Source organism: Conger conger, chromosome 9 (genome assembly GCF_963514075.1).
Source record: "Conger conger chromosome 9, fConCon1.1, whole genome shotgun sequence".
In the NCBI taxonomy this organism is placed as follows: Eukaryota; Metazoa; Chordata; class Actinopteri; order Anguilliformes; family Congridae; genus Conger; species Conger conger.
This window is the reverse complement of record NC_083768.1, coordinates 14,750,383-14,772,812: the sequence shown is the minus strand read 5'-3', so window position 1 is coordinate 14,772,812 and position 22,430 is coordinate 14,750,383. Positions and strand designations below refer to the sequence as shown.

General features: G+C 39.7%; 2 protein-coding genes across 4 annotated transcripts; both read left to right on the top strand.

Annotated features, from left to right (window-relative positions):
- Window positions 1–2,225: 2,225 nt before the first annotated feature.
- On the top strand, window positions 2,226–10,317 carry LOC133136900 (inhibitor of growth protein 4-like). Of its 3 annotated transcripts, XR_009709562.1 has the most exons (9): window positions 2,226–2,263; window positions 2,919–2,990; window positions 3,267–3,433; window positions 4,199–4,313; window positions 5,742–5,853; window positions 6,451–6,595; window positions 6,861–6,922; window positions 7,099–7,183; window positions 7,279–10,317. XR_009709562.1 is itself a non-coding variant. In XM_061254763.1 (8 exons), the coding sequence occupies exons 1-8, from the start codon at window positions 2,227–2,229 to the stop codon at window positions 7,316–7,318; spliced, it is 750 nt and encodes a 249-aa protein (XP_061110747.1). In that variant the 5' UTR covers window position 2,226; the 3' UTR covers window positions 7,319–10,317. The 3 variants fall into 3 exon arrangements, 2 of the variants coding, with proteins under 2 accessions (XP_061110747.1, XP_061110749.1); XM_061254763.1 differs by lacking the exon at window positions 7,099–7,183; XM_061254765.1 differs by lacking the exon at window positions 7,099–7,183 and having other exon boundaries at window positions 2,250–2,263; window positions 2,919–3,020.
- A 6,075-nt stretch (window positions 10,318–16,392) lies between these two features.
- Window positions 16,393–22,430, top strand: LOC133137459 (glyceraldehyde-3-phosphate dehydrogenase-like). Its single transcript, XM_061255756.1, has 12 exons — window positions 16,393–16,405; window positions 17,062–17,107; window positions 18,436–18,535; window positions 18,777–18,883; window positions 18,995–19,085; window positions 19,557–19,672; window positions 19,881–19,962; window positions 20,892–21,043; window positions 21,306–21,384; window positions 21,472–21,555; window positions 21,668–21,765; window positions 22,340–22,430. Exons 2-12 carry the CDS (start codon window positions 17,085–17,087, stop codon window positions 22,407–22,409), a joined length of 1,002 nt encoding a protein of 333 aa, XP_061111740.1. The 5' UTR covers window positions 16,393–16,405; window positions 17,062–17,084; the 3' UTR covers window positions 22,410–22,430.

The window sequence follows — 22,430 nt, the reverse complement described above, 5'->3', positions numbered from 1 at the left end:
TCTATTAATGTTTGATAGCAAATAAAATATTTAAAATATTTCCACTCATATGTTGATGTTCAATATTTTTTATTCTTCTCTTCTTCATTTCATTTCCCCATGTAAATAGCTTTAGGCTGGGAAGATGAAGAAATAAAATTAGATATATGGTGGAGATTACAAGGAATAACATTTGGGATAATGTTATTAATTAGCCAGGTGTATGCAATCTCTTCTGGGTTTTCAGAGTGTGTGGGTGTAGAGTCAACCAAGACTTTTGCTGAAACATACATTATTGTACGCTTCGCCAGGGGAGTGGAGGAGGGCAGAGTTGAAACTGTTTTGTTTGTCTATTTTGATAATGGGACAGTGGAGGGAGGGAGTCCACAAATATCAGTTTCTGGGGCATGGTGTGGAGGAGGGTGATACTGTAGTGAAGGAGTATACATTTTCCAAATAATGGGACACACCCCTTGTCACATCCAAAGTTGCCTGCTGTTTCTCATCTGGCAGATGTTTGGGGGATTATGGTGAGAAGTCTTCGCTCATCCTTGGCCTTTGCGATGACTGAACTCATAAGTGCTCATTTTCTTCTTAATTATGTTCCAAACATTTTATTTTGGTGAGCCTATTTTTTGGCCTATCTCTCAGAGTGTTTTGTTCTCACTTCTCAGCTTCATAATGGCATCATTGACTTTCATTGGCACAACTCTGGTCCACATGACCATAACAGACTCCAAAGGTAATCAAAATCAAGACTAGGTACTGACATCTTTCTTATACCTGCACTAAAGATGTGATTAAACAAACCTGACAAATCATAAACACCTGTGAAACCATGTCTCAAATGTTATGGTACTATGGGGGACTATGTATAAAAAAAGGTTGTAATTCATGCACATATCAACCAAAATTGATTTAAATGCCCTCAATGAAAGCTGACTAAATTTTACAACCCTATATATATTCTATTATAGGGATATTTCAAATCCAATGTGCCCGAGTCCTGAGCGAAAGCAACATAAATTGTGTCACTGTCTTACTTATGTCTTAATTTCTCAGATTGTCCGAGTTTGCCAAAATGTGTGAAAGGTAGCTTTGAAATATGTAATTTGATTTCCTTATTACATTATTGATTTAACTTTTATGTCCTACAGTGGACAAGAAAGTACTATGAAAGAATTAAAATGTTTAACTTTTTAAAATTCAGATTTGTAAATGGTAAATGGTCTGAATTTATATAGCGCCTTTATCCAAAGCACTGTACAATTGATGCTTCTCATTCACCCATTCATACACACACTCACACACCAATAGCGATTGGCTGCCATACAAGGTACCAACCATTTTTAAGACCCTTTTAATCTTTTGCACAAATGTACTATTCAGGAAAGTTATACAGACCAAATATTTAATCAATGTCCAGGTTTGGAAACCCTAAGGGGCTTATGCTAGGAACCTCACATAAAAAAGCATATACACTCACCGAGCACTTTATTAAGAACATTTTTTCTTTATTACACCTACTTATTCATGTTATTATATAATCTGTTGATTGTGTGGCAGCAGTGCAATGCATATAATCATGTAGATATGGGCCAGGAGCTTCAGTTAATGTTCACATAAATCATCAGAATGGGGAAAACATTTATTCTAAGTGACTTTGACCCTGGAATGATTGTTGGTTGGTTTGAGTTTCTGAGAAACTACTGAACTCCTGGGATTTTCACGCACACTAGTCTCTAGTGTTTGCAGAGAATGGTCCAAAAAACAAAAATCCAGTGAGCAGCAGTTCTTCAGACAGAAACGCCTTGTTAATGAGAGACATCAGAGGAGAATGGCCAGACTGGTCAAAGGTGACAGTAATGCTAATAACCACACATTGCAGAAGAGCATCTCTGAACATACAACACATCATAACCCTAAATGGATAGCCTACAGCAGTAGAAGTCTAAAAAATAAGTAAATAGAAACAAATTATATATAAAATGAAAAGAAAAATTAAGTAAAAAATGTATAAAGTTAAACAGAAAACAAACAAGAACAAATACATAGAAAGTGAAATGCAAGTCATAGTGCGAGTCCAATTTTTCCCTTAGCTGGAATATAACGCGGGTCTGAGAGAGTTAACAGACGGACAGCTGTGTGATTCACACTCCAGTCCAGTAGATGACGGTATTGCACCGTCTGTTACGAGTGTAAACATTGAAGGAAAAAGGACCGTTTTTATTCGCTTTTGTTGTCAAGATGGCGGCTGGAATGTACTTAGAACATTATCTGGACAGTAAGATTTGCTGTTTTTGCTTTCGGCATAAGATATTTCGAGATACTTTTTTATCTCCTTTATTTGAGATTATACATATTTGGTATGATTAATGTTGTATCTTTTGTTTCAAAATCCAGGATTGTCAAGAAAAAGCATCATCGCATTTTATAACGTTCCCAACTAAATTAGCTAACAGTTAACAAGTGCGGCTTCTTGAATGTGCCATTGCATGCTGCTGAAAGAGATAGCCCGGAGCTATGGAAGTTCTGTTTTGATGTGTAGCTAGTATTGCTGTATTACGGCACCCTTGTTCTAGCAAGTTATATCCCTGATGGAAAAAAAAAAACAATAACAAAGAAAACAGCCCAAGCTAGGTTTTGAAACAACCAGCTCCATACACAACAGTTTGACCAGCTATATTTTCAAACAGCTGGTGTTACTAGTTGGATTTTATACCAGGAATGTTAGGTAGCTAGCTATGGTGGTCGTCAGTACTGTTAACGTTAATAATGGTTGTCGCTAACTTTCTAGCAAGCTAAGTTCTTTAAAAAGGTCTTAGAACTAATACTTAGCTTGCCAGGCTAGTGGTTTCGAACGTCTATTTACGTTTCCTTAAGCACACTACGTTTTAAGAAATGGTAGGTTTGTTAATTCATCAATATCTTTTCTCCAGGCATAGAGAACTTGCCATTTGAGCTGCAGAGGAATTTTCAACTCATGAGAGACCTGGACCAGCGAACTGAGGGTCTGGCATCGTTGCAAGATCTCCCAATTTGTATTATTATATACTTTTTGTTTAAATTCGATATGGCCGGCTACTTTCTGCTTGCTCGTATTTCTAGTAATTTGAAAGAGGGCTAATGCAATGTAATAATATAATTCCTGCCCAGTACCCGGTTTAGCGAAAGCACTAACAGCATATCGTTCTATAGTTCATTACCCATTCAGCGTGTTTGTAAATGTTAATTATGTGCAATCTATTCTCCCATTTGCGCTTCATACACTCTCCCTCCTGACATAGACTTGAAAGGGCAGATCGACTCCCTGGCGCGGGAGTACACGGGCAACGCGCGGACTCTGTCTTCAGAGCAAAAGCTTTCCCTTCTGAGGCAGATCCAGCAGTCTTATGGCAAGTGCAAGGAGTTTGGGGACGACAAGATCCAGCTGGCCATGCAGACCTATGAGATGGTCAGTACCTATTTCACGATGGCATGCTAGGACATGTCCACAGAGTTGGCCGTTGGGTGCATTCAAATTGTATTGTATGTGGAAAAAAATATGACCTTAGGTACTACACTACAAACCAATTGGTAACACTGGCTTCTATGACGACCAGTGTTGCTAGATCTCTCTCTCTCGCTAGAGAAACCAGATCTCTCTCTCGCTAGAGAAACCAGCAACCAGGTCTATGGAAACAACCCTAAAGCGACTGAGCTCTCAAAAAAAATGGATACATACAATTTATATATATGTATGAATTCATCTTCATTTCAACCATTTCATTGCATTGCATTTCATTTCAAAAATACTGTCACTCTTACATTTTTCTTTTTAACTCTACAGGCTATTTAGGTTGCTGTACTTCTGGAAAGTATGGTCATGAGTCTCATGTGTTACATTACATTTACATTATTGGCATTTGGCAGACGCTCTTATCCAGAACGACGTGCAGTTGATTACACATGACTGCTGGAAACGTTGGTGACTAGTATTCAAAAGTGTGTCCACCTACACAAAATATTTTGAAAATGTCAAGAATATGTCTCCTCTCACCTTCACATACGTTTGACTATTGCAGGCAGCTATAAAAAAAAAAGTACAATGTCACATCTATCCTCACTCACTTGATTTAAATGTAAATCAAACTGTTTCCATGAATTTATTGGTTGACTCGTGACTGATTGTGATTTTTCTGTTGCTGTAAATTTATGTATAGTTTTAAATTTTTCTCAGGTGGACAAGCATATCCGTCGACTAGATACTGACCTGGCCCGCTTTGAGGCAGACCTCAAAGAGAAGCAGCTCGAGAGTACTGACTATGACTCTGCCTCCAGCAAGGGCAACAAGGGTGAGTCTCACAGTACTGTGTGGTCTTTGAGTGCTTGGGTTTGGGTAGGGTGACCAGATTCCCGGGAGGCAAATACGGGACGGTGGACCCAAAAATAAATCATAATATTTTGACTAAAACTAAATTCATTGAAAAAATATGTGCGCAATACGTGCATAATACACGGCGGTAATCACACACACGTGTGTTACTGTAATTGACAACGCCATTCAGACACCAGCACAGCAACAGGTTACATGATATGCTACCCAGGCACATTGAGAAATACGGGGCTGATGTTCCTGGCGGACATGGAACAAACTCCACAGCCTTGGCTAGTGTTTGGTAACTTGCAGTCTTGCTCTCTAACTCTAATTTATTTCCATCGGTCAGAAAGGGCTGTCTTCTTCTTTATGTTCAAATGGGGATGCGGCGGGTGATTACTTCTTTTGTGTTTGTCCATTCATCAAAAAGGGAATTCTCATCAATCAGGCTGAGAGTGGGAATTCTCGAGTCGAAAGTAGCTAGGCTGCTCTGAATGTCACTCCGTTCTGGAGCACTTCTAAGCAGGTCCACTCCAGTTACCCTGAAATGCAGCATTCTAATGCTGCAGGTAGTCGAGAGAGGTCGAATAAAAGTTGCGCACAGCACTAAAAAAATAATTAGCCCTAATATTACCTGCTTCAACTAGTTCAGCCAACTGAGTCTTGATGTCTGTGCTGACAAATGTTTCCCTGAGCCTGGCCCACAGCAGATCTTTAAAGTGCAGTGGCCTCAGTGACAGATATGTTGTCCTGTTCATTTGCCTTGATTGCCCCATTAAAGACAGCCGTTTGCTTTGTGGCAAAAGAAAGCCACAGTTTAGTGCATGGGTTATAGAAAATGTTTTTCAGAAGGGGGACTTGAGAAAGGAAATATGTCATCAGTCCATCAAACATAAGCAATATTCTCTCAAGAGCTGGGCCAAGAGAGAAAACGATTTTGAGTACTCCAGCTGGACGAATTGACAGAAGTCCTTCAGCTCCTCCACACAAAGAGCATAGATATTCAACCCAAAAACTATGTTTCAAAGGAGAGAGAATGATTAGCAAAAGCAGAAGAAGACAAGGAATTCACACAGGCACCATGAACATTATCTTGACCTATGTACTGACAAGGCTTTCAACACACAATGCATTAATACCTGCTATGGGTACTATAACTATGCTGGTCTGCTTCAAACAACATTTACCACTGGGCAGGCTGAATCTTTGAATCAACAACCAAATTGATTATTTTCAGAGGAACGCAGGACTTAGAGTTGATGAATTTCTAGAAATCAATTAGGTAAGTATTTTGTTGCTATATGTACTTAAAATGTACCAGTTATGTGTCTTGTTGCGCGGACACATAATTGTGAGGAGGTTCTGAACGCTGCTGTGTAATTAGTCTCTTACCACTGTTTTTCAGAGTCACGAGCACTAAAAGACAAGAAGGTCGCCCGAACTCGGTCAAAGGTTAAGAACTCTGACGATGACAGCAACCCCAAGAACGGGCAGAAGAAAGTCAAGCTCTTACACACGTACATATGCTCCCTATTGCATATCATGTTCTTGTGATGTCCTATCCTCTGCTCTTGTCAGGCTCTTTCTTTTAAAAGTCTCACCTTTTAATATTTTTGTGTGTACTTCGTTGTTGCTGCCTCAGTCTCATTCATTGAACTGTCAAAGTGTAGTTTGATAAAGTTTGAATAGACAGCATATTTCCTTGTATTCCCAGTGTTTGGTAGGCTTTCAATCATTTCTAAATGTAATTCTGTGTTTGGAGAACTATTTAATGCTTCATTTGCTTATGTGTAGTTGTTGTCTATGATGAATTCCGCTTGCATAGCACTTACAGTATACCGTAAATGCCATTAAGTATGTGTGTGCCACCAATATTATGAGTGACTGCCTTGCCTAGGCTGGAAGCATGACTCATCTTTGCTACGGGGCAAATTCAGTGTTCAGACTCACCCTTCATATTCGGTCGGCCACTCTTTTCTGAGCTCCTGTCTGAGCCTTTGTATTTTTTTTCAATTGTTGCACAATAATAAATAGTTTGCCCAGTTGCATAAGAAGAAGAATATCTTAGTATCCAGACTCAGATTGTCAGCTGTGTTATCACTCTCTGCCCATAGGGCGGAGTTCACTGCCCCCACGGTCAACTTTGGGAACGTGCACCCCTCTGATGTGCTGGACATGCCAGTGGACCCCAATGAGCCCACCTATTGCCTGTGCCACCAGGTGTCGTACGGAGAGATGATCGGATGTGATAACACTGATGTGAGTCCAGAGCACCGTGCTGCAGGCTGGTATAATAGCACTACATTGTGGTTGGCATTGGCGCCCATTCATACACACACATCAACAGCCATGCAAGGCACCAATTAACTCGTCAGGAGCATTTAGGGGTTAGGTGTCTTGCTCTAGGACACTTTGACACACCCAGGGCGGGATTGAACCGGCAACCCTCTGGCTGCCAGACGACTGCTCTTACCGCCTGAGCCAACGTGGTTGTGTGTAGCTGTTCTGTGCTTCTGTTTTGCAGTGTTCCATCGAATGGTTCCACTTTGCCTGCGTTGGACTAACAACAAAGCCCAGAGGAAAATGGTAAGATGGGAGGAGAGGGAAACATTGGTCGCCCAGATAATATAAATAATAATTATAACAATATTATTATTATGATTATTATTAATAACTCAAGTTATGGTGATTGGTTTTTCAAGTGGTTGGGAATATGCTTTCTGTTTTTCCACAGTTGTGTTCTGTTGATTCTGTTTTTCCAGAACGTCTAATGTGAAGCACTGTGTGACAGCTTGTTTGTGAATGGCTACAAATGATACAAAATTGATAGATTTCTATTTCTATCTGGTATGTATTGTGAAAGCTGTCCAGAGCATACCTGACCTTCACACACAGTGTTAAAACATAATTTAGCATTTTTTTTTTGTACCTGGCGTTGACAGGTACTGCCCACGCTGTTCCCAGGAAAGGAAGAAAAAATGAAGCGGAGGACAGCGAGCGAGGGAGGCCAGTTATCGTACACTCTTAAGCATTTGGTGCTTGTGTTCCATTCCCTTCTTTCTGTAGCTGAAGTTCTATGATTATTATTATCATTTTTGATTGTTATTATCAACTGACAGGAACACAAACAGCATTATGGACTGATCAGCCATTCCACTTCTTATGCATGGCTATACTGTACCAGATGAACTGGACTGTTACCGTGTTCTGTACTACATTTTGTTTTTGTATGTTCTTGTTATGAACTGGCCCGTCACATTTTTTCTTGAGCAGTATGGACTGTAGATTTGACCTGTTAGGTAATTCCATGTCAACTCAACACAATTTTATATATATATATATATATATATATATATATATATAGAGAGAGATATGAGTGATTATAATCTGTCATTACTTACCTGAAGCATCACACGATTGGATCCAAAACCAGCCCTGGTTTTCTTTTTTATTTTCTTGAATGATCCAAAACTGTGTGATGCTGCTTCAGATAAGTAATGATATCTTGACAATTTGATATTTGATAAAATATAGGTTTCTTTGCAAATCAGATCTGAAGAATATAATCACTCATAACTCTGTTACCTTTCATTTTGGGGTGAACATAATATATTTATTCATAGGTCGCAACCTAAGACTTATGCAAAAATCTGGGCACCCCTGGTAAAAAAAAAAAAAAAAAAAAAGGAAAAAAAATTGTTTTATATTTGTGAACAAAAACTTTTTTAAGCAAGTATTCTTTTTATTTTATTTTATTAGAATTTCAAAAAAGGAAAAAGGCCCTATGTTTGGGAGCCCTTTCAGTTAGCACTTTCTAACTCCTCCTCCTCCTATTTTCCCCCATTCTTCCTGGCAGAACACCTCTTGCTCTGAACTATTCTTCAGCCTCCTTGCATGTATGGCATGTTTGTGGCCATTCCGAAACCTTCCTGGAGGTACTTCAGAGTTGATTTTGAAGTATGCTTGGGATCATTGTCTTGAGGGAATACCCAACCTCTTTTCAACTTCAATGGCTGGACTGACCATTGAATATTAGCCTCCAGAATTTCCTAATATTTGGAGGAATCATTCTTCCTTCCCCTCGTACAATATTCCCTGTGCTCCCAGCTGCCACACAACCCCAAAGCATAACTGTCAGTACTTAACAGTTGGCTATGTGTTCCTCTTTAAAAAGGCTTTACCCTTTTTTCAAAGCATACATTCTTTGGTGGTCTCCAAAAAGTTCAATTTTTGTTTCGTCAGCCCAAAGCACTCTGTTCCAAAAGGCATGTTCTCATGTTCTCAAATGACATGTAGGTCTTTGCTGTTTATTGTCCTGTGCACAGCTAGATCTCTTTATTGCAGCTCTTTTGCAGTGATGTGTGGGTTCTGACCATTTCTCACCAGGTCTCGGGCCATTCTATCTGAGCTTTTTGTTGTAGCCTTCTCCTTCATGGTGGAAATTGACCATGTTCATTCTGACATCCTTGGACAACTGTCTATTGGAACACGTGGTTGTTATCGCCAGACAGAACAGCCACTGCTGTTGGACACTTTAGAAGGCATAGATTTGCTTCAGAAAAATTAGTTCAGCCCTAGAATTATATTCACCTGACTCATTGAAGCCCTAACAGGTAAATCACCTGGGTCTGGGCCTTAGTAATCATCTTTTTAAAAAGTAACGAAGTATAATCCAAAATGGTTCCCAACAGGCTAAGATGCAGCGAACTTTGCTGTTGCAGTTGCACACTGAGGACCGGGGTTCGATTCCCGGTCCTGCCAAAGGCTGAGTTTGGCCGGCTCACATGGAGCGCCAAAATTGGCTCGCCGCTCCAAGGGAGGGGGGAGGGGTCAGTAGGGGGAGGCTCACCGCTTACAACAACAGCGCCCTGATCGCATTGGAGTCACAATCGCGGTTGGAGACGATGTGGCTTGGAGAAGTAGATCCATTCCTGCTGCCGGGGGACCTGGTCGTATGTATGCGGTGAATCCTGGACAACATGGGTAACTGGTATAGATTGGCAACAGAAAAGAATTACATTTAATTAAATTAATGTTAATGTTTTACATTTACAGTTCAGGTTTTCTTCTTTTGACCAAGATATTAATTGAAAAAGGCTTTTTGACCAGGGGATTGTATAAAGTGATATACGAACCATTTCTCTACGGCCTACAGTAATGGAGATAGGGCAAGTCACGCAAATTAGTGCAAAGCCTATATATTCCAGATTCCGTTTTGGTTGCAGGGGTTTCTTTGGCATGCCAAATCTATATTAAATATGCGTGACGATGCGGTCCAGAAGTGTGTTGAGTTGACATTGAATTACCCTGTTGCTGTGCAAGCCAGTGTTTTTTATGCATATTGACTGAGGAGTGAGGCATTTATCGGGTGCCGTTTTTCTTCAACAGTAACTGGAATAACTTGACACGATGACACAATTTAAACTGAGACTAGGTCCTCGGTAATGTTTTATAGGTTCTCAAACAGGCCTCATTTTTATACTAAGCCTGGCTATCATTTTCCTCAGAGCAAACCAGTAGCAAGTTTGCTAGCTTGGCAATTTTTTTAAAGAATGAAAAGAAGTTGCCAAATGCTTGTTTTTTTATTAAATTTTTAAAGCAAAAGCAAGCATGTGGTTAATTCCAATATGGTCTTATTGTCATCACTGCAAGCATCCATGCAGTGTAGTGTGAGGTCAGCTGTGACATTGATTGGTTTACCCCCCTCCATCCCCTTACCCCATATCTAAAACATTGTGGAGTATAAGCCTTGTTATTGAATTTTCCTGAAGCTTGTGCTATTCTGAAAATGAGTTGCAATAAACAATGACAGTAGATTTTACTACGTACTTACTGAAAACAAGGAACATGTATGGAACAAGTACAGTGGAAATGCTGTGTGTATTGAACTGAAAAAAAAAAACTACATTTTATTCTGAAAGTGAACCGTTTTATTTTGTTACTGTACATCTATAATATAATAAAAATGTGAAAATCATAAAGTATTTATTGGGTGTGGTTATTTATAATGCTTTCATTGTGTGTGTGTGTGTGTGTGTGTGTGTGTGTGTGTGAGAGTGAGAGTCGTGAATAAGTAAATGCTAGATAGAGGAGACCCTTGCCAACATCAGGCTTGTTAACTGACAGCCCTTTGGTATTCAACATGCACTTGTCTGTGAGTAGTTGCACTGCATTTTCCTGTGTGCTCTTATACATGTGTACCCCTCTGCTCCCACGTGCCATGTGGGGCAGCAGCTGTGAGGAGACACTTGCATGCCAGCCCTTCTGGGGAGACACCGTGGTTATTAGGAGCTTGTTCAATGAGAGGGCCAGGCCACAGCTGATCTAAATGTGTGTATTGGTAGTTGGCTCCTGGGAGCAATTCAGCGGCAAATATTTACCTATGTCAGTCTCGGCAGCTCTTCGTCATAAGTCCTTCCTTTCATTTGTTTGGAGATCCTGCCAGAGCTCCCCTAACATTGCAAGCATTAGCACTGTTGTCGAACTATGCCATATAATTGGATGTCTCTTTGGCACAGCCCGTGTCCGCATGCTAATTTGTGAGCCGCGACCATTTGGGCCCGGGGTCGCTAAAATTGTGCTGTTTGGTTTTGTTACAGGGAACGCATGTTCCTTGAAGGTGCAGGTTGCAACTGACTGTATTTACCTTTGTAAAGTAAATCACCTTTGATGATGGAAGGAAATTCTTTATTTTTATTGTATACTACAATAAATGAGCTTGAGTACCATTTAGAAGGTTCATGTTTGATCCTCAAGGTGCTATGTTCCAAGTAGTTAAACACATCTGGGTGTAAATACCTGGAAATAAAAGCTGAAATTCTGAAATGTTGTCATGTGTTCATCTTTTTTTATTGTAAAAATTTTTTTGAGGGGACTGTATATAGCGCCTTTATCTAAAGCACTGTACAATTGATGCTTCTCATTCACACTCTCATCGTGATTAGCTGCCATGCTAGGTACCAACCGGCTCGCCAGGAACTAGATGTCTCGCTCAGGGACACTTTGACAAAGCTAGGGCAGGATTGAATCAGCAACCTTCCGACTACCAGACGACTGCTCTTACCTCCTGAGCCAAGACAGGTCTGCTCCAGGGGTTGGGGCTCCTAAAAGGCTATTTTCTTCTGGTCATTGCCTCGGCAAGGGAAGCTGTCTGAAAAACATGAAATGGCAAAATATTCTAGATTTCCTGGCTTTTCTGTACTGTTCGTTAAGAGGATAGCACCACTTAATGTTACAGAAAGAATTATCCGGCAGAGATTAATAATAAAATGACTCCCTATTATTTTAGCTTGATAAATGCTCAAACGTCAGAGGGGTAGAGCATTACTAGGACATGGGGGGCGACATGGCTCAGGCAGTAAGAGCAGTCGTTTGGCAGTCGGAGGGTTGCTGGTTCGATCCCCCGCCCGGGCTGTGTCGAAGTGTCCCTGAGCAAGACACCTAACCCCCAAATGCTCCTGACGAGCCGGTCGGGGCCTTGCATGGCAGCCAATCGCCGTCGATGTGTGAATGGGTGAATGAAGAAGTATCAATTGTACAGCGCCTTGGATAAAGGCGCTATATATATGCCTACCATTTACATGTTGCAGTACATGTAGCTGCAAGTTTAATTTTCTAATGAGAACAGCTTGGGAGTATTTGAGTAAAAGGCCTATTTAATTGTAAACAAAACATTTTATGAATATTTTTTTTAAATAGCACCAGTAACAAAAACATTGCTATCATGAAGTTGTGTAGCCACACCTGGCTTCCAGGTAGAGGGAGGGTGGAAAACCAGCCGTCCTCAGACCAATTTGAGCAAATATTTGCATCAGCTGTGCCTGAGATGTGGCTGGGAGTATGTGAGGAGAAGCTCTGGAACCACTGATCTACAAGAGCTGGGAACGGGCGCATACTGTGAATGACATGGTGTAAAGGTTATCTATGCCTTAATCATATTTTTAGTTTGACATTTTCTTCACCTTTTAAGAAGGGAGGTTAAGTTGGGCCATGATTGGTTGCAATTTCCATTTTATGTAACAATTAAAAAGCCAGTTGTTTATCATCAAACAAAAAGGCAGCTTTATCTATTCCCCGTTTTTCCATTTTCTATAATATCTGTATGCACTCAGTACAAAAAAAACACATCCCTTTACATGTTGTACAGAACATATATGAACTATGTAGCAGCTAGGCTGCCTTAAAATCATTTTGGCTCAAAAATATTCATTGTGTTAATAATGAACATATTTTCCCATGACCATCCAGCTACTTTGCAGCTTTTATGGACCAAGAAGAATGGATTATGGATTTAGGGCAAATAGATTAAACATAAAACAGGCATTTTGTGCACGTGCTGAAAAGGCATTTGAAAAAAATAAAAATTGCACATACAGCAGTTTGGATGTCACTGGATTGACAGACCTGTGCAAGTGGGCGGTACAGTCTATAGTAAGAGAGAAAGAAAATGTGGCCAAGGGTAACATGAGAAGTCCTGGTCTTTACTGTAAATGTCATGCCCTGGAAGAAAGAAACGCAATCCCACCTTCACAAGAGAGGTCAGAACATATAGCTGCTGTCTGACTCCACCCACTTCCTTCACCCCAGTCGGTCTCCATTCAGCCTCAATTCTATGCATGAGTTGTTATGCTAATCCAATAACATTGACATATATAAAATAAAATAAATAGACTCATGTTTGTAGTACCATGTAAGGATTTCAAGAGGGCAACTGAGGAAAAAATTCTTATAGGTCCTTTGTATACAGTCAGCTCCAGAATTATCGGCTCCCTTGATAAAATAAAGAAAAAGGGCCGCATATGATAAACAATACCGATAATAATTGTTCAAACATATGGGAAAACGATCTATTTTTATTTCAATGCATTTATTCTTACTATTTTCTATTATGTAACCTATTTTTTCTGAAAACCATAGGTTTCAAGATTATTGTCACTCCTTACAATTACTGTAAATACAATCAAAGTTAAATTGGCAATGAGATTGTATTTATTTTAGTTAATTAAAAGGAACTAGTGTGTCGTTCCATTACTTCCTGTTTCACTAGGGTATAAAAATGAAGGAATGCATACAAGGAGAGGCAGCTCATACCAACTGTCAAATATGGAGGTGGGTCATTGAGGTATTGGGGATATTTTGGTGCCAGTGAGCCACTATTTTCAGCATTGGCATAATGAATTCAAGGATTTTCACAAAATGTGCTAGAGACTTGGGGCCAGTTGTACAAATTTTGCAACTATTTTCAGGTGCACATATGACACATTCTGCCCAGGAAGCACGCGTCTTAAGTATGAAGCTGGCACACGGGGCTGGAATGCGTTAACGTAGGCTGTCTGATCTAGACGAGTCAAGCGAGTGTGCTTCTCTCCTTAATGCATATGCATTTAAGGGTGGATCGTGCGAATAAAGGACGGAGATATTATAAGTGTGGCTGATTATGTATTCTGTTGAATTTACAAAAGTTCACGCACTTAACAAGGGTTGATTTGTGTGTGAAATTTATCCGCCTCTAAAGAGCAGGCGTAAACTGTGGCACAAGCGAAACATAATTTATTCAATTAACCAATATCTCATGCGAAGCAGTGGGAAATTACTGAAATAACAAGCTCAACCATAGTGACAGTAACAAGTGTTTGAAGTTTAAAAAAATCGTTGCCGCTAGCAAAAAATATGAATAGGCTGAATGCATTGATATGCTGCTTTTAATTGTCTTTGTCCATCGTGGAAAGACATGCTTTTTGCCTTTAACAGAACATTGTTAGAAACAGAGCATACTCTACTGGCATTGCTAAAATAATAAAAACAGGTTTGTGTGTTTGTTTTCATTAATTATCCTCCAAAACAATTAGGGAATAGAAATGGGGAAATTCTTCTGTGACAAGCAACTAGCCATCCAAATAATTGCGCTTCTGGGAGACATAAACTATCTCATGAAACCTCCCACACAACATTCCCATTCTAACCTGGCAATGGTCAAGCTCTTTGCAATGTTACATCCTGCATTTGGATTAATTCAGAGAAAACTAGCAAATACAGCTGGAATATGTACACATTTTGTCCTGCGCTGGATATGCTTTCACGTGGCAGCTGATACATGGATATCGCCACAAGCAGTGAAGATATTCAATGCACTAAACACATGTTTCAACTGTGCTGTTGAAGATCTGCCTCTTTCGGAGAATGAGGTTCGTTAGCAGTCCCATTAGCTGATCGTGTAATGAGCTGATGCCATTGTAAATAAGATGTTCATTTCAGGAACAATGCGACCGCACCAACACTCTTGTCAGGCCGCATTTTGAGTTGCGAGCTTCATGTAGCTACATAAATCTGGCCCTTGGTCATAGATCGATTTTCCAGTATGGCTCTAAACATTCATCAAAATCCACACAGAAATGGTAACTGAAACAACATCCTTGTTCTGCAATGGCAATCTCAGTTTCCAGACTTAAATATGCCACATTCCGTATCTCTGTCCTACATTCTTGTTATCTCTTGTTATCCCTGTTTTATGTATTTTCTAGTTCCATGTCCTGTTTCATGTTTTCCTTGTCACGTCCCATGCCCTTGTTTCCCCATTTCTGTGTGTTTTCTGTGTTCATGTTCCATTCCATGTTTTCTCTTCCTCCCGGTTATGATCTGTTCCCGTCACCTGCCTGTCTACCCATCTCCGTCCTAGCCCTGCTCCAGCCTTCTTGCCTGCCTTACCCATCTCCTACCCTGTTCTCCTGCTCCCTGTGGATTGACTACTTGGCTTCATCCTGCCTGAACTTCTGTACCCTGTTTGCTTCGAGTCTGACTTGTTGCTTGTACTGCGATTGGTTCAGATCAGTTCCCCTCCTAACATAAATCCCATCAAAAACCGGTGGGCTGAACTGAAGAGGGCAGTCCATAACAAATCCAAGGAATCAATGATCTAATGAAAGTTATGCATGGAGAAATGATTTTTAAAAAATCCATCCAAATGTGTTCTCTAACCATATCCCAAATAATAAGAAAAGACACACAGGTGTCATCTTTGCCAGTGGTGGGTGCATGTATTAAATCAGGGGTGTCATTAATTGTGAAACCCGTTTTCTGTTAAGTCTTACAGAGTTTAAACAGCATGATAAACAAACTCATAAAGTCTGTTAGAGTTTAATTAACACTGGGCATTTTACTTTGTATGAACTCTATTTTCAGTCAGGGCACAACTGTCGTAAAACAATGCTGATAAGTTATAAGTGAACTGGCAGTTTTGTTATATTTGATATACACTACTATATGGAGATAGAGGTCACATGTGCATTTATGGCACCTCAAAATATCACGTAAGGAAAAAGATGTGATTGGAGTCTTTTTCCATATTAGTGGGATATAGGCTAGACCTGAAGTATTGATTCATTACAATCTATAGTATTAAAACTTGTTAATAGACTGTACTACTTCCAGTGTGAGTTTAGCATCCTGTTTTGGAGACACAATGTACTGTATATTCTCTGCATTCTACGTTTCATAGATGCACTTGTCCACCCACAACAGAAAATTACACCTTATTCCTTATCAATGTAAAGTTAATCCAAAAAGCGATCACCTGTGGTGTAAAACTTTTTCCAAAAAAGTATTTTAAATGTTTTTAAGCATTCTGCTGTGACTGAAAGGCAGGTAAGTGAGTTTGCCTACTTCTCAAATTTAGACAATAACAAATTAAGGCATGGTGCACAGATCAATTCAGATTTTTGATATAAGCCTAAATATGCATCCAGTATGTGTACCACATGGTAAGGGTGCATGCAAATGATAAATGTGGGCTTAATATTATTAAATGTATAAATTATGTCTGATTGATGAGGCAGGAGAAAATGAGGTATCTGATGCCCGGGGCTACTTAAAAACTGTTGCGTAGGCCTACTTCGGTCTAAATGTCATCAACTTTTTGGTGACCTTCAAATTCCACAAAGGCGGGGAAACAAGTGGGTGTGTGCGAGGGGGCGTTGCTGAGATGGCAGGTCTATGATAAAATCCATCGGCTTCTTGGCTCAGTCCCACTCACACCTAGAGCTTTGGGAGGTAGACAGAGGCTTCTCACAAACGGTAACAGCAACAATTTAATAACTCATCCCAGTGATGGTCTGGTTTAAATAAGGTTTCAATGTGTGGCTGGAGTTGTAGCTTTCATTTGCGTATGAAGTGGTTTCGATTTTTTTGTGATTATTTGTATAATTTGAATTATGTATGCAATGTAAGTAATTTTTATGCATTGGTTTTGTCATTTGTGTTCAAGTTCACTTTGACATTCAACCTCAATATGATTGCTCATGTTAATCAATGCTTCAAATCATTTCACTTTCCATAAATATTGAATGAAGTTTACATACTGTAGGTGATGAGCTTTTGTTATATCATATATTTAGCCTGCTTGCTTAGCTGTTGCAATACTATGTAGATTATCCTTTTATTTCAGTTTTAGCATCCATAGGATTGGAATTTCCTGTGAGTTCATACTCAGGATTTTAGCATACTGTTGACTAATCTTGATTATTTTTGATTGATTATGTGTCTTGGTGATAGTAACCTGACACTTAGCAAAATCATCCATGTCTGAAATCATTGGAGTAAATTGAGTTTGTCCTCCGTATTATGCTACAATATGTATGATTTGCTTCCATATATGGACACACGATTTTAGTCTTAAGTCTACACGACTTAACAGTTCTAAGGCCTGTTTAGTCATTCTCTCTATTTTCCAGAGGACCAGATCCAGTCAGGGAAAATGGTGAAATTTGGAATCAATGGGTAAATATCTTCACTTCTTAAATATTACAATATATTATAGTTAAGTAACCTGCAGTAATATGTAGGCTATATTTCAGTCTCATCTGTATAATAACAGTTACAGAAATATCTGATAATTTGCATGTATGTTATTTGCAATAGATTCAAAATAATGATATTATGGAGCAAATTTTCAATGACAGGGCAGACAAGCTCTGATATTGTCCTCTGTGGTGTTATTTTCTCCATAGTGTTAGTTAGATAACCGTCCTTTCTCTATATATACAATGCTGTGTTTAGAATGTATTCTATTCTGTATATATTTATAGTTTTGTTGTGTAATGTTATGGCTCCATATCTCCTTTCCTCAGCTGTCACATTCCACTTCTTTTCACCCTAATAATAGTCGAGCAACCTTTCTGGCAAAGTTCATGGGTACCACTTAGGGAAGACTGTAACCAGTAGAATGCATGCGCGTTATTTAACAGGTCACTGTGTTTGAGCTAGTTCTAGCCTGAGCTGTAATTCTATCCATTCCTAAAATCTTGTCAGAACTACACACTGACTGAAAATAGAATTGCTGGCTTAATTAATTAATTTACTGTGCAAACGCATGACACTCGTGTTACTTTGTTTTCATTTTTATTGCCTCCCTCAAAAAGGCACATAATGGGGTAGGGGGTGGGTGGGGGGTGGGGGTATCCACAAGGACGAAGAATGCTTGGCTGACAATTCAGCAGATAGAATAACTAATAAAATGGCCAATTTGCTGTTGCTTATTAATTGGTTTCATTAATAATATATATTTTCAGGTGACCCAAAATGACAAATAAAATGTTTGAAGTAAAATGTTCAATGTTAAATCAACTCTTAAATCATACATATGAGTCCAAGTGCAACCAAATGTACTCTGTAAGAGTTGATTTAACATTGAACATTTCACTGTGCAGCCATTTTGCTCTTCACAAGTAAATGTAGTCAGCTACTCACCATTGCTTACAGTCTGAATGCTTGACAGGCAGTGTAGGGTTTTTCTGTAGTGTACAAAGTTCTGTAATGTTCTTTCACAGCTTCAGCATCTGCAGGGGAAATGCAGTTGTTGATCCAGCTTTCAACTCGTTTCAACATGTTTATTTACTCTCCCTGGTCAATCACGTTAATGATTTGAAAAATCTGTGTGATAATGTGCAATAGGAGCTTCATCTTGGTTGCACAGTAAAATAGGCTATGATTACCAGACCGAACAGATAAGGTAGTGGATACTATGTAGTGTTGTAATGTGGTTTGCCATCTGCTGGCAAAAAACATGGGGGAAACACCCATGTGTTCAATTTGTTTCTGATTTCTAGATTTGGGCGTATTGGTCGCCTGGTGACCCGTGCTGCTTTCATCACAGGAAAAGCCACTGTTGTTGCCATCAATGACCCCTTCATTGATGTGGATTACATGGTGAGTTTGGATTGTGCCACAGAATGTGTGAAATTAAATTTGTTGCAGGGATGGGTGAGAGAGGACTGGTTTAAAATAGTATGTGATCCTCAGCTAATAATAGCAAGAATAATAATTCATATTTATAATGAGAAAAAATATTATTAAAATAATTATTATGTAATTGTATCCAAATTGTTGGTAGAGCTGGTATGACTATTTTAAATCTCTGTGTTAATGTCCCTCCACCCACACACACCAGGTGTACATGTTCAAGTACGATTCCACTCATGGACGTTTCCATGGTGAAGTGAAGGCAGTAGATGGAAAGCTGGTCATCAATGGCCATGCTATCACCATCTTCCATGAGTGAGTACCTTCACAGTATGCTCCATTAAGTTTTGCTCAGAGTTGCGATATTCTGTTGAGTAGTGTGTGACTTGCTCAACACGCAACCCCCCCTTCTGCCTATCTCTCCAGGAGGGACCCTGCTGACATCAAGTGGAGTGAAGCCGGTGCTGACTACGTTGTGGAGTCCACTGGAGTTTTCACCACCATCGACAAAGCTTCTGTACGTGTACATTTTCATTCAGGAAAATGCTATACATGTCCGGGCTAGAGTTCATTCCTTTTGAATTCCTTTAGTTCAGGAAAAAAATTTTTTTTTATAAATGTTTAATGATGTTTAATGATGAGTTTTCAAATTATGAATAGAAATTATATCCTGAATTGACAGAACTGAAATTGTATTGGTGCCAATTCTGATACCCAGTGGACAAACTAACACCATTCTATCAGGAGGGTTGAGAATGTGTTCAGTTATATGTTGCACTTACATTCAAGTATTCAACTGGTCTCTTCATTTTTATTGTTCCTTTTATCAATAAAATAAGGTGTTCTATTCTGGCACTGACAGCAATTCAGTGTGCATTATTTATGTTTGCACCCTTATTCCACTACCACCGAGAGTCCTAGACATGCGGAGAGGATTGGTGTAGTTTGGTGCTCACAGTGCCGGTGTGTCCGCAATTCTCACCTACAGGCTCATCTGAAAGGAGGTGCCAAGAGGGTCATCATCTCTGCTCCTAGTGCTGATGCCCCCATGTTTGTGGTGGGAGTCAACCACCCGAAATATGATAACTCCATGAAGGTCGTCAGGTAAGGGCACTTGTATTTGTTGGTCAGTTCTTGTCTTTTGAGCAACCAATAATAATAATAATAATAATAATAATAATAATAATAATAATAATAATATATTTTAAGGCCACACCAATTAAAACTTTTATTGTACTTTTATTATGATGCCTGTAGTGGGACAGTGTCAATGACAATGTAAAGAACATTACATTTTTATTTTTTCCTACAGCAATGCCTCCTGCACAACAAACTGCCTGGCTCCCCTGGCAAAAGTCATCCATGAACACTTTGTCATTATTGAGGGACTCATGGTGAGGCTCAAACCTCCCTAACCTTAGAAAAAGTTCTATAGATGTACTGTACCACATTTTGTGCAAGTATTACTAAACAAAATCCCAATTTAAATAACTGGAAAGTGAATTTAATGGACTAAATGTGTTTCAGATTGGATAATGACAGTTTTGTTTCCACAAGATTTTTCTTTTCTGCTTTGATGAATCACACTGATACATATGTTATAGTGATAGTTTACCAATATTATCAGAATCTGATAACAGAGGTAGGTTGAACATCAGCTTAGGAGGAAACAAATTAAAATGGTGTCCATAAATCATTGCACACTACATTGACACACAATCGCTTCAACCATGTATATCTTGTCACAGCATTATTCATTATCTCATCATAATGATCTGTTGTTCTTTTCTGATTGCCACTGGGTGTATTGTGACTTAAAATCCACAGAGACTGCTTGGGATAATTTTGGAGCTGTTAATAAGACGTGAATTCTGGTTATTATTCTACTGGCTACTATTCAAAAATGGTGCTGAGCACCAAAAGCAACATCAAAAAAGTACATCAACTACAGGTGTATCCCAGACTTATCATACTGAGACCTAAATGGATTGATAGATCAGAATTTTTAACTTGATGTATATAAGAATTGTGTATAATCTGTGCTATACTCATTTTGGTCCTTCAGGGTGTTCAAGTCCTGATTTTATCCTAGTGACAACTCTATTATCCGGACTAATTTGGCTGGTCATAGTTATTTTACATATTATGGTAGCCATATAAACCAAGATAAAGCTTTGGATGATGCAAGGTCAGGTGCGTGGAAGAACTATATACTATATATATCTTGTATGACCGTGCCACCGATTCTTGTCACAAGGAGTGTCGTTATCTTGGGGTGAGAACAGGTTTGCTTTAACTGTTGTCTTTTTACGCCTCAAACCAGAGCACTGTACATGCTGTCACAGCCACCCAAAAGACAGTGGATGGGCCCTCTGGCAAGCTGTGGAGAGATGGACGTGGTGCCAGCCAGAACATCATCCCTGCTTCCACTGGTGCAGCCAAGGCTGTGGGCAAGGTCATCCCTGAACTCAATGGGTCAGTCACAGAACTTCCATCTCATCCTGTAGCAGCAATGGTGCTTTATTAACTTAAGTTAAATCATCATGAGTTGATCATGCCATTCTGTACAAACTTTACACAGTCCGAATACGCAATTTAAGGCAAATCAACTCTTCTGCATGTTTAAAGGCCAGTTACATCTCAAATTCCTAGTGGAACCTCTTGCCTACATCTATTTTTGGCTGGTGTATTTTCAGTTGAGTGGAATGCCAAAAATCTTTCTCTCTTCTTTCTTCAGCAAGTTGACTGGAATGTCCTTCCGTGTCCCCACCCCCAATGTATCAGTTGTTGACCTGACAGTCCGCCTGGAGAAGCCTGTGAGTCCATAACTACGCCACATCTCAGTCCCCTGTGTTTGGACCTTTCTGGCCACCGTCCTCATCTGCTTTTATTTTCTGCTCCAGGCCAAGTATGACGAGATCAAGAGAGTGATTAAGGAGGCAGCTGAGGGACCCATGAAGGGAATTCTGGGATACACAGAGGACGCCGTGAGTGCCATCTTCCAATATGGCAGGCAGTTTGTGTCCTAGCATCATTAGTAGTAGCACAATTTGGAATAGTGTGCAGTAGCAATACTGAGCATCTCTGTCATCTACACAGGTGGTGTCCACAGACTTCAATGGCGAGGTCCGCTCCTCAGTCTTTGACGCCGGTGCAGGCATTGCTCTCAACGAACACTTCGTCAAGCTCGTCTCATGGTATGTCTTCATTTCAATCAGTCAGTCCTGGAGATCTCCTGTATGTGACAATTTTCATTCCTTCTGATCTGCTAATTGATCTGTGATATATACTGCATCTATACACTCACCACTTTACTGGATAAACCTGTAGACCAGCTTGTGGCAGCAACTCAAAACATAAAAGCAAACAGACACAGTAAAGCGGTTCAGTTGTTGTTAAAACAAAATCAGAATGGGGAAGAAATTTACCATGAAATGATTGCTGGTGCCACACAGGGTGGTTTGACTATCTATTTTCATGCACAACAGACTCTAGATTTTCCAGAAAATGAGCAGCAGTTCTGTGGAGAAAAAATACCTTGTAAATGAGAGAGGTCAGAGGAGAATGGCCAGACTAGTTCGAGCTGACAGGAAGTAACTCAAATAACCCATTACAACAGTCGTATGCTGAAGAGCATCTCTGAACACACAACACATTGAACCTTGAAGTGGATGGGCTTGACTAGCAGAAGACTACAAAAAAGTAGTCTTATTGTGCATTTGTTCCATTTATACTTTATTGCCATTTATACCCCTCTACCTTTGCACACAGGTACGACAATGAGTTCGGGTACAGCTACCGCGTCATTGACCTGATGCTCCACATGGCCTCAAAGGAGTAAAGCTGTCGTTCTTTGTTAGGC